The sequence below is a fragment of the Lepidochelys kempii genome, chromosome 16, assembly GCF_965140285.1.
Source record: "Lepidochelys kempii isolate rLepKem1 chromosome 16, rLepKem1.hap1, whole genome shotgun sequence".
NCBI classification, from domain to species: Eukaryota; Metazoa; Chordata; order Testudines; family Cheloniidae; genus Lepidochelys; species Lepidochelys kempii.
The window spans coordinates 11,029,261-11,045,694 of NC_136395.1; the positions used below are offsets into that span (position 1 = coordinate 11,029,261).

General features: G+C 49.9%; 1 protein-coding gene across 1 annotated transcript in view; it reads right to left on the reverse strand.

Annotated features, from left to right (window-relative positions):
* NIBAN2 (niban apoptosis regulator 2) overlaps positions 1-16,434 on the reverse strand; it is a 104,007-nt gene that overhangs the window by 54,699 nt on the left and 32,874 nt on the right. Inside the window, exon 2 of the mRNA XM_073314571.2 lies at positions 2,939-3,069. Coding sequence (XP_073170672.1) covers positions 2,939-3,069 — 131 coding nt within the window. The remainder of the gene's footprint in view (positions 1-2,938; positions 3,070-16,434) is intronic.

A 16,434-nucleotide genomic window follows, 5' to 3' on the forward strand; every position in this document is an offset into this window, starting at 1 on the left:
CCCTGGCAGTCCCAACTTAGGTGGAGTGGCACAATTGGCCCCAGAGTCCAGACCATCACACCCTAATCTCATTTCAGGCTAGAACTTGGAAGCTGCTGGCCAAGCTCTCTTGGGGTCCCCGCGAAGTCCACGGCTCTCCCATGTGTTTGTACAGCACCATCCTGAGCAGCGGCATCTATGCACTGGCAGAGGGACGGTGCTCAGTCATGTGAGCAATGGGCAGAAGTTTCTAACAGAAACAGCTTAACCCATCTGGGGCCAGAGCTAGAGCGAAGTCAGCTCTCCTGGAGCCAGACGATTCTTCAACACAGAGCCATTCTTGTTAGAGTGATCTTATCCTGAGTAGAAATTCCCCCCTCCTCCCCCATACCCATTCTTCACCGCCACCCTCCCATGTTTGTTACAGTCAGTCTTGGAAGTATTCGAATCTAAATGGGTGACAGGTAAGTGAAATTTACCGAGGGGACGTTAAAGATAGACAAGCGGTGGCCATGCTTGCTGATAATTAGATCTACCAAGTGAGCACGACCAAAATGCTCTCCTCAAATAGCATTATCCAGTGCAATTTGGCTTCTGAAACTCCACTTCCAAACATCATATCTGAGGGTCTGGTTTGTTTCCTGCTAGTAAAAAGAGTCAGACAGACTAATATGGATACTCATTTCTAAGTATCAGTTGAAATCAAAACTAATCCTTCCCAGCCTAATTATAGGCCCAGGAGTGATTTCCCTTCCCTCTTCTAACCAAAGGCTTCCAACCTCACACAGCCTGGTATTTCCTGTCTCTGGCTCGTTGTTTATGGTTGAAGTTCACATTCAGTGGGAACAGGTCTGAGCTGCAGACAGGATGAGTGGCTCCACTGAACTGGTGGAGAATTGAAACCCAAATGCTCCTCCCCACCCTGGAAAAATATCAGCCAGAGTGGAAACAATGCAAACTCAGCTTGAATCTTAAAGGTCTCCAAGATTCGGTCTCGGGCAGCAGCCCAAAGAGGAGGATGTGACCCTACCCTCTATACCCATCAGCAACAAACATCACAAGGGTGTCTATACTCCGGAAGTTTCTGAAACCTTCCTGTTGCTAACTTAGCACGAGAGATGGAACTCATGATGGTTGAGATTAAACCATCTGGTCAGTTTGCCCAGTCTCTGCAGGGTCTAGGCTTCATCTACTTGGACTGCAAGTGCTTTGGAACAGGGATGTTTTTTTATTGTGTTTGTACAGCACCTAGCACAATGGGCCCATGACTGACGACTCTCAGTGCTACCGCAGTACAAATCAATCCATGCATCAGTAGCTGTGTGTTGATCAGAAGTGCCTCTGAGCAAGGCCCAGACTCCAGTCAGACTACTACCAATTGCAATAATGCATTCATTTTAGACTGTACCTAGGTCCTCCTAGCCTACTGCACACCGCACATTAGCTATGCTAATTAACTTTGTGCTCTAGTACATGCCTGGGTTAACTCTTTAGCTGTTGGCTCATTTCAGTGTGACCTATAGAATAATAAGCTAGTAAGTACAGGCAGGGGCAAGGTGTTCAATGCTTCTTGCTTCGATCTCCAGCGCTTTGACTAGCTACATTTGCATTTGGAAACTGGAAAAGCAGGAGCACGGTTTTACATGAGGGGGATGGGAGGCCGGAAGGAACTGATGGCAGGCTATGCTCTGAATATAGGAATTTGCATACTTAGTCAGACCCAATGTCCGTCTGGTCCAGCACCTGTCTGACACTGGCCAGTAGCACATGACTCAGAAGAAGGTTTACTGCCTACTTCGGGGTCAAATGGGAGAATCTGTCTCCCCAGCATTAGGTCTCCTAATCCCCCTAGTTCGGGAGATTGTCTTGTGCCCTGAAACAGGAGATTTAATATCCCTTCCCAAATTTGTTAGCAGCAGCTGTAACGTCACTTTCTCGTTATCCATGTAAGGATCCAACCTCTGAAGCGCTCGTCCCTAGCCCCGTGTTGCAGGGAGCACGCTTCTGGACGCAAAACCGCCGGCATCTATGCAGATGGAAATTCTCTCGCAGATATACCTATCCTCCCAGAGCTCACTCCCTCGAATGTCTGTGGCACCTCAGGCAAGGTGTCTGTGCTGCTCCATATTGGCAGTGTGGAGCTACAATGGGCATTAGGAGATAGACACACAAGGGAGTCCAGTGAAAGGCAAGGTGGGGCTGCAGTGCACGGCACCTCCTGCCTTTCTCCAGGGAGCCCATTCACTCCCTCTGTGGCCAGGGGAAATGACTCACATTGCACAAAGCCGCATTTAAGTCACTTGACTCACTTGGGAAGGAAAAGCCAACGCTGGAACTTGGGCAAGAGCCAAGCTGCGGGGTGAAGGGCCTGTACCAGCTCCTGGCCTGGAGCAGGAGTCCCAGAAGTTCTAAAGCTAGAAGGTTCTGCTCCCCCAGAGCTTCAACCACCTCCAGTGGGATTGCCTGCTTGCTGTGCCCCCCTTTAACACGCTGCCCGTAAGCACAAGGGTTCAATTCCACAGCCCCTGTTTGGCTTGAATTGCTGGAAGAACTTGGCCTTTTCCCCACTATAGAGGTGGAATTTTCCCCTCCAGCTTTCTCCCGGATCTCACACTGGAAGATCCCTCCAGGAAGGCCTGTTCTCACAGCTCTGCACAAATGCATCATCGCTGACACTCCGGGCAGCAGACTGGCCCAAGGCATCTGCCTCCCATCCCCGTGAGCCCACCTTTCAAGTACATCTGGGCACGCACCCAAGAGCTAAATCTCCCTCAACACCGAATCTGGATCCGTTTTGTGGCCCATCCCCATTTCTGCATTCAGGTCTGGGCACGAAGATGTCGCAGGGAGCGACAAATTTAATTTAATACTGCAGAGCAGCAACCCAAGCCGGCATCTGGAGCAGAACTGAGCCCGAGATCTCAGGACAGGGCCATCCTCAGAGGCGCCTCTCCCTTACCTTGCGGTGGAGCAGCTGGGACTGCGGCCCTCCGTTGCCCTCAATTTCATACCGGATGCTGTTGAAGAGCGCGACTCCATACTGTTCCTCATAAAACTGGCAGAATTCCCCCAGCACCTTCCCAGTCTTCTCTGAAAGTCAAAATGAAGAGAGGTTTAACACAGATCACCTGACTTCAAAATACATCAAAAACCCCACAGACACGCATGCTACAAAACCCCTCCCCCATCTGCTGGAGAGACTCAAGTCAGTTTGCACTTTCACATGAAAGCCTGGGACCCAGACTATTAGCAAGGAAGTGCCTCACTTCCTGCAGCTGTGGGGGAATATCTACCAGCTAAAAGCATCCCTATCACGATGGTTAGCATATCACTGGCCATCCGTTTGCATGCTTGGGGGCAAGGGGAGGTTAGTGGAATCATCTTACTCTGATGAGCAGCGGGTGGGTTACTGACTAATCCATGCACACTCCATTGCATTAGCAGGCTCTTTGACTTAGAATATAGAATAGAATATCAGGGTTGGAAGGGACCTCAGGAGGTCATCTAGTCCAACCCTCTGCTCAAAGCAGGACCAATCCCCAATTTTTGCCCCAGATCCCAAATGGCCCCCTCAAGGATTGAACTCACAACCCTGGGTTTAGCAGGCCAATGCTCAAACCACTGAGCTTGTGCTCATTTCTCCTCCTACTCTAGATACCTGCCAGATTTAAAACAACCTCCTCTCCCGTTAAGTTCAATTTTTGTTTGGATCACGATACTCCTAGAAGAGCTATGCCGAAGAACCCACTTACACCTAGGCTAGGACCATGTAGTCTCCCAGTTTGCAATAAACTGCTCTTTACGGTGTCTGCCTGTGTTTCTACTGTACACGTCACTGTGCCAGATACACAAGCAGGAATTGTTTCATTCTGCCCTGACCAGCCAGCCCTTTCTTGCATTAGTGGTTATGCCAAGTGGGGTCACTTTGGCATATTCATTCCTCATGCCCACATGCCCCACTCTGTAGCTCTTAGAGGGATGGACAGGAAGAGGCATGAGAGAAAAATGGGGCTTTTGCTACTTTTTGGGTGCAACATGACAGGCTCATGCCGGGCACTGATCACTGGGGAATTTCAAAATAACCAGAACACGCAGCATGGCAAAAATGTCTTAAAAACAGTCTTCCGAGTGGCCAGGGTAACCTCAAATTTCATCTCCTGTCGTGTCACTTCAGTGCCGCCTGTTTCCTCCCGCTCCCGTTCCAAATGTGCCAGAAGCTAGCCAACCGGAGGCCATGTGGGAAGTTTCCAGCACACCTCACAGTCCAGCCTGGTCATGGAAGGAATCCCACCAAGTGCCCATGGGAGCTGCTTCAGTGCATCTGCCAGCAGCCTATCACTCATGCGCTGCCCTGGAGGTCTTCCCTGCCTGACGGGGAGGTTCTATCCTCTTATCGGGGCATGGCAGAGATCCAGAACACTTTTCACCTGCATGTTCCCAGTCTGGACCCCAACCCAGCTCCCTCACTGGTGAAAGGAGGGCAGCTTCTGCCACATGCGACCTGCCCTGGGTGGAGGCACTCAGCATGTCCTACTGAATCAAACAGCCCTGGGCCGGGTGAGTCACATTTCCAGCAGTGTCCGATCTGCAAACAAACCCGAATCGTGCAACTCAGAATGGAGTGGTGAATAAGGGCATGTGGGCAGACTGTGCCACTCAATTCTCCCCATTCCTAGTGCCAGCAATACCAGTGACCTTTGCCAGGAGGCAGAGCTGGCCAGCGCCCAGAGTCATGCACCTGTCTTTGGAAGCGGAGGCCAAGATGCAGAGGAGAGGGATGCAGGAAAGACTCCTACAGAGACTCCAGAAACCCTGATTTGGTCATATAGCATCAGGTGAGAACTCAACAACAGTATTGTTTCCTGCGAGAACAGTCACTGGTGGACTAGGGGCAAGAGATAGTGGAAATCACAGGGGGAATTTTAGTATAACATACCCCTGGGAGCAGGTGACAATATCATCAAAACTCAGGTCTGCTCTACAGTTAAACTTGTTATTTGCATAGCTGTGTTGGTTAGGGCTGTGATTTTCATGCTGGTATAAACCCTGATATTATACGGGCATAAGAATGCTTTTGCCAGCATAGCTTTGGTCTCAGGGCACTGGCGAGTTCCCACATCTCAGGGAATCACTATGCTGGGAGAAACTCTGTTACACTGGTATAAAAGTGGTTTGTGCACTAGGAAGGTTTGCCAGCATAGCTATGCCAGCAAAATTTTTCTAGTGTGGGCAAGGCCCCAAGTGTCCCTCCTGCCCTGCTCCAGTCTAACACACAAGCTGTTCCATACCAAAAGGAGAACTTTCTAACAGGGTGGCAAATACTCGGTAACTTATATTGGCACGAACCAGTCAGCCTCTATCACTGATGCTCCCCCACCACCCAGCCAGGATTTCTCCACCGTATCACAGGCCAGATACCGATCGCAGTTCAAGATTCTTCCTGGGCTCAGTTTGCTGTTAGGGCCCCACGATCCACATTCTATCCCTGCTGTAGCCATGACATTTCAAAAAAAACCAGAACACGCAGCATGGCCATAGCTGGCAAGTACTAGGCACATTTGTTACAATAGGAAAGGAGTACTTGTGGCACCTTAGAGACGAACCAATTTATTTGAGCATGAGCTTTCGTGAGCTCTGTAGCTCACGAAAGCTCATGCTCAAATAAATTGGTTCGTCTCTAAGGTGCCACAAGTACTCCTTTTCTTTTTGCGAATACAGACTAACACGGCTGTTACTCTGAAACTCGTTACAATGGGTATTTGATCAGGGAAGTCCCTTCCCAGCTCTTCGGGATTCTGCGAAGAACTCCCTTAACCTCTCTGGAGCATACCAAGTAGTCCATGCTGGCCACCAACTTGGCTGACACCAGAGACCTCCAGAGCTAAAAAGCATGAACCTCTGCAGTCAGGTTTGGGAGCTGGGACTGGTACAGAGCCAACCTCGCATCCAGTGTGGCTCCAGCAGAGGCATAACACATTGAGCAGCGGGTTATACTAGCAAGGTCCCTAACAGCAGGACAATACCTGTGAGTCAGACATATGTGCACCAATTCTCAACTGCACGACGGCTTCTTCTAGGAGAAAACTCTTCTTGCATCAAGTCTTGTTTGTGTTGCAACCTAAGATCATCCCTCAGACTCCCACCTGCTCCCTCTCCTAGTGTAGGGAGCACTTGCAGCTCTGGGACTCCCCATGGAGCAGTTGCCCGCTTTGCCATGGCTGCACATGGCATCAATTCACACCACTATAAATCTTCCGGGCCCTGCCCCTCTTGCCCTCTGCGATAAGAGCTTCTGATAGAGAGACAGCAACGCAGACACTGTGATTATGGCTTTGATAATGAAACTGAAGGATGGAGCTTGGCTGTGTTTATACACAGACCCAGTAATTAGCAAGGATAAAGGTTGCCCTCCCTACCCCACCTCCAGGGCAGCACTCAGCGCAGCCACTGTATTTAACTGGGACCTAAAAAGGAAAACCGACGCCTGAGACAGGCTCTGAAATTACTAGTCACAGCCCCCAGCTGAGGGGTGTTGTATAATCCTCTGCCGGCTCCAAACTCAGCAATTCAGTTCAGCAGCCACCACGGATCCCTGCTCCCCTGCCACATACTCCTGCTCCCGATCATTTCAAAACATGCCTGCTCCTCAGATCCCCAGGGAAGATGCAAAGCAAAACGTACACAAGCTGCTCTCCATGTAAAGCAAGTCTGGCTCTTCCAGAAACTCTGCATGCCCCATCAATACTGCCATCTGGGCCAGTCACTGCTTTCCAGCAGGGCATTTCAGAGGGACCTGAAGGAAGTTCAGTGGGATTCAGCTGCTTAATTCCCTTTTGGTTCCTTTAAAAGTCCCAGCCGCCATTCAGTTTAGGCCTCAGTCATGCTGCCACAGAAATCAAGGAGGACTTTGGCTATTATCAGTTTTCCCAAAGCGCTCACATATATGCTAAAGCACCTATCTAGGAAAGACAGTCCCTGCCCCGAACAGCTCCCGGTCCACATTCCACAAGGCAACAGGGAGCGATACCAGAACAGGCTGCCATGGGATGACACTCAAGGTGCAGCGGCAGTCAAAAGAGCGAACAGAATGTTGGGATAGATAAGACAGAAACTATCGTGTTGCCTCTATAGAAATCCATGGTACGCCCACACCTTGAATATCGCATGCAGACGTGGTTGCCCCATCTCAAAAAACTATATTAACTCGGAAAAAGGTTCAGAAAAGGGCAACAAAAACGATAAGGGGTATGGAATGGCTGCCATATAAGGAGAGATTAATAACGCTGAGACTTTTCAGCTTGGAAAAAAGATGACTACAGGGGATATGATAGAGGTCTATAAAACCATGACTGGTGTGGAGAAAAGTGAATAAGGAAGTGTTATTTGCTCCTTCTCATAACACAAGAAGTAGGGGTCACCAAATGAAATTTATAGGCAGCAGGTTTAAAACAAACAAAAGGAAGTATTTTTTCCACTCAACCTGTGGAACGCCTTACCAGAGGATGTTGTGAAGGCCAAGACTATAACAGGGTTTAAAAAGGACCTAGATAAGTTCATGGAGGATAGGTCCATCGGAGGCTATTAGCCAGGATGGGCAGGCATGGCGTCCCTAGCCTCTGGTTGCCAGATGCTGGGAATGAGCGACAAGGGATGGACCACTCGATGATTACCTGTTCTGTTCATTCCCTCTGGGGCTCCTGGCATTGGCCACTATCAGAAGACAGGATACTGGGCTAGATGGGCTACCTTTGGTCTGACCCAGTATGGCCGTTCTTGGGAACAATAAGATCACATGGTTACTCACAAAGACATACATGCGTTTTAGGCATACCCAGACGTTGCAGTGGGAGCAGGCTTGGGCTGCTCGGTTGTAAGCTCCTTGGGGCAGGGACCTTGCCTGATAGGTCTGTACATTACTGTGCACACCTACCAGAAAGGGGGATTTATAACACTAAGAATGGCTTTGGTATTGTTTTTGAGGGGGGGGGACCACTCCATCCCAGCTCCACCACTAGGAAGGTCCTGAAATCCCCGTCTATCTACCCCCTCTACCCCCAATCTTATTTTTCCTTTTTGTTAGAATCTGAAGTTCCCGCCCTATCACGCCCAACGCTGCCTTCCATCTCGTCACTGACACACAGCTGGCCCTTTGCCCCATGACCACCATCCGCCCCTTAATGTGCAACTGACGGCAAGGGAGAGATGGGGAGGGTGGCACCAGTCAGGATGGGGATGGGGCCAGGCTGTTTCTCATGGGGAGGGCAGAGTCCCCCAGATTTAACCCCTCAGGATGGATGATGCTACACACACTCACTCTAGCGGGGCGTACAAAGAGAGCTGAGAGCACACATGAGGGCATGGTCTCTCCTGCAGCCTGTTCTGCTTCACCCATCCACCAGCCGGGCCGTCAGAAGGTTCAGGATGGATGAGCAGAGCCGCATCTCTGGAGCGTGACTTTTCCCTCCATACTGCATCCAAGACGGAGCCCCTGAACACATGTCCCCGCCACATGGGAGAAGGCTGATCTACCGAGGGATGCTACTGAGTGCAGTCAGCAAGCCTGCCCGTACCACTCCCATGCCAGAGACGGGACAATACAGACTCTGCCAACGGGCGTGGCTGCTTGTTCCCAGTGATTATGTCTGCACAGCCTGGGAAGCAGGGTCTCTCTATACACATTGCAGAACAGCAGAGAAGGTCCCCTTTGGACTCTTGCTTGAATGCCGAGACATGAAGGGACCATTGTCCATTGAACAGAGACCACCTGAGAACTGTTCTATTCCTGGCTCTGACACTGCCTCTTTGTGCAACCTTGGGCAAGTGACTTTCCTCCTTCGGTGCCTCAGTTTCCCTCCCATCTCCACAACACTTGGACATAGCCGCCTCTGAGTTGCTATGGTCTTTAGTGGGAGCAGAGTTAGGCCAATGCCCAGCACTACTAAAATCCCACCCTCCATGCAGTATACAACGCCCTACACTGGGGCTAATTGTAGGTTACACACTTATTAACGTTAAATGCCAAAGAAAAAAAAGACCAAAAATGCCTCAGATCCCAGAGGCAGGAAATTCCAGACGTTAAGATTGTTCCGACAATGCTAGCATGCCCGTATTGCACATCCTGTAGGGTGAGTGAGTGTAATACAGGACTGTGGTTATGGAGGAAGAATGGTGGTGGTATGGTATCCACAGAGTTCTGCAGACACTCTTCAGCCCTCAAGTGAGGAAAGACCTAACAGTATAGCTGGGGAGATGTCACAGAGTTAGTCTTGTAGGGTTTCACCCCTCCTCCCCCCAAATCAACTTCCTAAGTTTCTTTAAGTGAAGAAAGAAACACGGAGGAAAATGGCTTGCATGCCTTCCAGCTCGGTGGGCTTTGAGCAGGGCTCACAGATACTTTTAACCACTTGCAGAAGCAGCCCTGCGTATGTGCTTAGCGGTACATTGAAGGAACTTTCCCATGGAGCATGCAGTCTGAACATAGACCTTCTGCGGTTGGCACCAAGAATGGAACTAGCCTCCATGGAGGGTAGGGAAGAGACAGGCTGCAGAAGAGCAGGGAAGGGGTGTGGTATAACAGAGCCTGCTCTTCCACGGCAGCCAAACGGCCAAGAGCTCCCGCTGGAGCACTGCACCACCACACCTGTCCAGCAGGGCTCTTGCTTTTCCAGGCACAACCCAGGCTTCCGAGAGAATGCACCCCCCTCTCACCCCAAATCAACTGAGTTAACCAGAACAAAAAGCAATTGGCGGCCGAAACGCCAAGCAATGCAAGGCCTGTTCCTTCCCACCGCCCTGCAGCAAACGGTCAGGACATGAATGGTAAGGAAGACTGGTGCAACCTCTCTGCACTGCCATCTGAGATAATTCCACAACCCTTCAAGCCAGCTGGAAGCTCTCTGGGCTGCAGAGGCTGCAAAACAGCCAGGAAACATTCCATCAGATCTCCCTTGGTCCCAGTGTCTCATCTCTCCCACACACACCAAGTGCGAGCAATTACAGGCAAAGGTCCCTTCGCTTTCTCAGCACCACAACGGGAATGCCTGATCAGCACTTGAGCAGGTGGACACTTGGCCAGTGTTCAGGAAAGACATGCATGTCACAGCCATGCACTAAATGAAGCGGATCACACAGGGGGGGTCCTCTAGGGAGGATCATTGCATGCACTTTCAAAACAGACACCATGGGGAGGCTGGCACAGAGATGGGGCAGCAAGCAAGAAGTACCAGCAAGCTTAGGCCAGAGAGCTGCAGACAGGTCTGTCAGTTGGATCTGGAGAGATTTTAGGTTCTTTGGGTAGCCAGGCTCCCAGGGTCAGTCCTAGGCAGCTGCAGGCTCCCTGCCCTTGAGGGGAAGCAAGGCTCCACATGGGTGCCTCTTCATAGCACTGTCCACAGGTGTCCCTTGGACATATGCAATCCCACTCACCTGTCCACATAAATCCAGTGAGCTCGGTACATGGCCCTTCCCCAAAGGGGCTTGCTGTTGTGGGACAGGGCCCAAGGAGAGGAAGTGTTCAGCGGCAAACAGCATTGCCATCTCAGGGCTCTCCAACGAACCCAGACAATTGGATTTGAGATTAGAGTCGCTGCAGCATCTCATCTCTCTAGGGGTGCTGTGTATAAGAGGCATGGGGAGGCTAAGCCTCCCCACAAGAGGCTGGCCCTACAGCAGGGAAATGCGGGTCACCTCTCCGGAGGCATACGGGCCCACCGCCACCTTTGGAGCGCCATAGAAAAGCACCATAAAAGTGGGGCCCCCCCCACTAGTGCCCGAACTGTGGCCCCGCCCCACCTTTTCCCCCAGGGCCTCCCCCCCTCCGGCCACTCGCTCCTCTCGATGGCCCCCTGCCCCACCCTGTACCGGGAAGGTGGCAGAGAGGAGCAAGCAGTGGGTGCGGGGTGGGACCTCAGTGGAAGAGGCCAAGCAGGGGCAGGGCCATGGTCCAGGCACCAGTGCCCCCCCCACACTCCTAGGGAGCTTTCAACGCTCGCATGGGAGCCTCCCCAAAACCAGAAGACTCACACGCCACCTCTTCATGTCTCCTCACTGAACGAAGGGGAGGGCAGGGAGATCAACATCTCTGGGGCTCTTTATGAATTAAAGAGTCTGATAAGGACACCCCACTCCTCTAAAGAGGAGATCAAGAGTGTTTTGGGACCTCCCACGTTGCGTTTCCCTCCCCATCAAAATAACTACCCTGAAAAATATATATATTTAAGCCTCGACGCACATTACCCAGAATCTAGTTCATGGATAAACTCGCCATGAGAAATATAGTGATGCAACTCCCAGGCTTCAGCACTGACTCCCTGTCAAAACACATGGCTAGAGGGATTGAGGCAGCGTCTGCTTTGTGTTTCAGACTCCCCACGTCTCCTGAGCGCTTCACACAGCCCCCTCTTGCACTGAAAAGCCAAAGTCTACGTGGCATTTAGTCAATATAAGTGACTTTAGCGGGGCGTCTGACCCTTCCCTTGCTTCTTAGCCAGCTGCTGTGGTTTTAAAAAAAAATTCAGTTGAAAGAAATAGATAATTCCCTCCTGTTGTGTGAGGGACCCACACAAACAGGGGGACTGACCTACTATAAAGAGGGGAGGAATAAAGGGTGGGGGGGGAGGGGAGCCACAAAAAAAAAAAAAAAAAGAACAAACTACACCAAGTGTTATCAAGCGTGTCCAGACAGACACCTCCTTTCACCGGTCCCTTGCTGAGGGAGGCCACTGGTTTTATAACCTCAAAGTTACTGACACTCCATAGTTTCGCTGTTCCCTTGGTTTGAGAGCTGTTTAAAATCAGAAATGCAGAATCACAAAGTCTATATCCATTGGAGGAAGGAAACCCACCCCCATCTCAGCCTGCCGGCATAAGTAACATCGGTCACACAGCATCCCACATTTGAGGGGTCCGGTCCTGTGTAGAAGTCGACAGAATGGAAAGACGAGTAACTCTAACCTCACTTGTACTTCTAGCAGGTAAAGCAGGGTGATTTAAAGGCCATAGGGTCCCTTTCAGGATCACTTCCGCGGCATTCTGCAGGGGCCCAACAGGTATGGTAGGGGTCAACCAGGGCTCTGGGGCAGCTAGGAGCCACCTACTGCACCGCATGCTAGGCTTGCCATGGTCACCATTAAAGCCCAGCTATCAAGTTACAGGCTAGTGAGTTTTGAGACTCAAAGGGCAGCCCTGATGCTAGAGAGCGGGAGAGTCCGTTGAGCACAAGCTCACACTACGCAAGTTACACCCTTCCCCACCCCGAATCCCCAGCTCTACTCGGTTCCCACTGGTTGAAGCCCTTGCTAGCAGAGCCCGGCACCGTTCCCAGTCGCATGCCTGACCAGGTGGGAAGACGGTCATCCACATGACTAGAGAGATCAAGAGTTTCCCTTATTTAGGATGAGAATGCATGCCTCGTTCTCCAGCAGTCACTGCACTAAGCCTTTTAATGTGATCCCCATACCCACGCTGAAGAAAAGCCAGAACACTTCTACTTCATTCTCCTTTGGGCTGATTTCAAAGTTAGAAGCTTGGGCTCCTTTGAGGCATTGTTGGCATGGGGTCGGGGTAAACAAGTGCTCTGCATTCCAGCTCCTCTCTCTGATCTGCTCCACCTGGACCAGAAAAACTCATTTGACTTGCTCCTCATGGAGCAGGCGGAGCACAGGTGGCTGTCAACTCTGTGCCCCTTGCTTCCCTCCTAGCGGAGTGAAGCAAAAGATGGCGGTAGTAGCAGGTTCTCTTCTCTAGAGGGAAGACAGCAGGCAAGATGGACTGGACCAGAACATCAGGAAGCAGGAGGAGGTGCCCTAGAATGCCTGCAAACCCAGGAGTATGGATTAAAAACCAATCACTCGAGTAATCCTCCCCCTCCTGGAATGTAAGGAGCGGGTTAAACAAAGTTGCTTCCAACACTAAAACTACTCAAAGATTTTCCAGAGACCCCTTAGTTCATAGGAAATTAACATTTTTCAAAGTTTCCTGCAAAAATCAGTTTATATTTTCCAGCCAGTTCTACTCAGTGAGTTTCTCAAACTGCTGGCTTTAGACTCACAATTGGAGCCTTCATAGGCCACAAGTTAGCATTAAATAAGCCAACTGATGGGGTCATAGGCAGCTCCCCTCTTTATTTTCTAGTCTAACAGTTAGAGAAGAGTGTGTGGTTAAGAGACAGATTTAGCAGAGCTTCAGAACAGGTCACTTCTCTCCCAGTGACAGTCTCTCTTAGTTTTGCACACCCTAGATGTTGCCAGATGTCATTCTTCACGTGGACACAAGACTCCAGTTGGATGGCATGATGGATGGGCTCTCTTTGCGTAGCCTGCTCAATTCACATGGAGGGGGAATAAAGTTGTGGGGGAGAAAAACAGCCTGGTGCAACGTTGGGTACTTGGATTTGGAGTGCTAGCTTTAGGTTCAGAGAATGGCTGGGATAACAAGTGAGATCAGAATTGAATTTAAAACTGCACGAGCAAGTTGAGGAGCAACGTTCCGACCTATTTCAGAATGCCACCCACATGACACAGCATGGAATACTGAGTTCCACCAATAAGATACACCCTCACATCGAAACAACTCACTGGCTGACGATTCCCTGGAAGCCAGGACAGTAATTGCTAGATACTGAGAGCTTAGTTAACCTATCGGTGGTTGGAAAGGCATGAGATAGCTTGACACGTCCTTTACTGTACACCTGTGCGGATTAAATGCAAGTCGAATATGGTTCTAACCGATTTATAAGTTGGCAGGACAGGACTGCAAAATGTTGAAAAGGCTAATTCATGGCATCTTTTAGAAAGAGTTTTCACACTTTGAAACCTCCATCAACATACTACAGGGTCCATCTTGTACAAAGGATCATTCCTGGGCAGTTATGTAGCCTATGGACAGTGAATGATTTCATGGCATTGGAATTCTGAAGAACCAGAAGGAAGTCTTATTGCTTGAGTAATTTAATTCTAGTCTCGTCTCTAGATAAAGCACTTGAGACTCTGTGGTAGGAAACAGCCCAGCACTGCCCATGTGCATGTGGAGTGAACAGGCCTTTTCCATCTAATTGCAGCGAGCCTGGAATTCTGCATCCAGCAGTGGATTTTTTCCATGAGTTCAGAACTACACAGTCCACTTCACTCCATACGCAGAGACCGCCCACCGATCAGTCCTGCCCCAGCTATAGAAACTGATCCTGGAGTGCAAGCGGATTCCAGAGCTTCTGGTGTTAGCAGGGACTTCCACCAAAGGGAAGGTTTTTCAGCGTGATTTGCAGCAGTTTTGTTTGGCAGGTGGGACCTTTGTTTTGAATTCCTCTCCTTCAACTTTGCCCTGGAGAGAGGGAAACTTAACAGTGGCCTCCAACAATTTCAGAAACTATTTGATCTATCCCAGAGATTTGCAGATAGCAGGAGGAAAAGAATGCAGCATCCTATCTTCAAGGAAACCAGCAATGTCCGGAGAGTGCTAAACCAGACCACACACACGAACACACTGCAGAGCATGCTGCTTAAAAAGGTGGCCAAAGGCTCTTCCACTTCAGCTCCGGTTACAGCTCTTCCAGAGTGACCTTCATGCAAACAGCTGCCAATTGAGCTAGCAAGATAAGGATTGGGAAATAGGACCAACCTCATCTTGGTTGCAAACTCCTTGTTTACACCCATGAGGAGCATTGCCAGTAGTACAGAGGAAATGAAGATGAACCTTGATCCTAAAGGATGGAAGGGGATAATCAAGTCTGCAGAGATCACGACTACCCAGTGCAGCACTTATCTAGGTGCAAGGGGCTGCACGGAGGTTCCTCACTCTGCTGATGTTTTGCCAGAAGTCCTTTCTTTCGTCATGGACACAGGACAGCCACTGTGGGGCTTCAGGGCTGCTCCCCAGAGGCTTGTGTCAGGCTAGCCTAGGTCAGTCTCAGACGGACTTTCTTCTCTCCAAAGTGTTTGACAAACTTCTGCGGCAAGGATAAGAAGATGTTAAGAACCCACGCCACATGAGTGGCTTCTCTCCTTGGGGACATGCTCTCGTTCCTCATTATGAATGGGACAGGGAAGTAGTACTCGTGCTGGATCAGGCTAGGGTTCACAGTTTGGGGATAGACTCAGAGACTTTAAGGCCAGAAGGGACCATTAGGATTGTCTATAGTCTGACCCCCTGATGAGATGCTCTTCTGGCAGCATTCCAACTGGAGCGGGAAGCTACATGGGGAGGTTCGGCTCCACGCATTCACAGCCAAACCACTCCCCAAGATGGGACATGCTGGGGAGTAGAGAGTCTACTTCTGGACCCAGCTCCTCCTCAGAGTTAGGCCCTTTGGCTCCACTATGATGCCAGTACGCCACCAGGTTATGCACTTACCCCCAGGAGAGAAAAGCTGGAAACAATTCAGACAAGGAAGGGATGGCCTGGAGGGGTTCTGGAGAGGGGTGGGTGGTTTCAGGTTTGGAACACACAGTGAGAATTGCATGTTTTTGCAAGGTGGTTGCGGGGTGGAAACCGCTATTAGGAACAATAAACCTCTCAAAATGACATCCCCTATTTTGGCCTCTTCTATCGGGGAAACCCCCAAAGAACGGATATCCAACTGGTTATTTGCAGCTAGATGTTCTGTTGCAAATCAGGGCATGTAAAAAAAAAAAAATCTATTATTTGGGTTAAAAAAAAGTTTGAGAAATGTTGATGACAGAAAGACTAAGATTTAAGAGGGCATTTTGAAGTCTCATTTCCTTCAAGTTCCTGGGAGAGAGAGAGAGAGTCTCGCTCTCCAGCAGTCACTCATTCTTTACTAATTAATGACAGACCACTCATTAGGGCTTTGGTGAATGGAAATAAGACCATTCCTTGAATTGATATTAAAAGGAGTTTCTTGATCAGATCAGAACTGAGTATTCCCAGCTCCTGGATCTGAAGTGGTTTCACTACCCAGGAAACCCAACTTATTCCTTTGGAAATTTGTCAGAGATCACTGCCCAAGTGCCCCTATTTCTTCATTTCAAGCTCCTGTCACAACCCATAAAAGATGAGCAGTGAATGCCCTTTGTTTTCCTACTAGTGCTAAGGTTAAAAAGGGCTTCCATCCTACCCCTGTGCCCTGGGATTTAAACAAAAACAGCGTGGTTAACTCTGGTAATTTTATCACCACGAGTCTCATGATATCTGGTGTTGTTCTTAAAGCCCCAGATCTTGGAGTCAAGCAAAGGCACAAAAAGCGGTTTTCATTTAAAAAGTAGTTTGTAGCTCTCATGCTTGCTGAGAAAAGCTGCAAATAAGACCCGCACACCCCAAGGACTCAAATCAAAAGGCCAGAGAGGACCTTTTTAAAACCTCACGATTTTTGAACGTGCAGGGTTGGCAACCCTGCACAAGCCACATCTGTTCTGATACACGCACTGGTGCAAACTAGTCCCATGACCCTCCCCTCCCCTGGGGACCCACATTATTTGACCACCATAGATCTTAAAGCGGTGC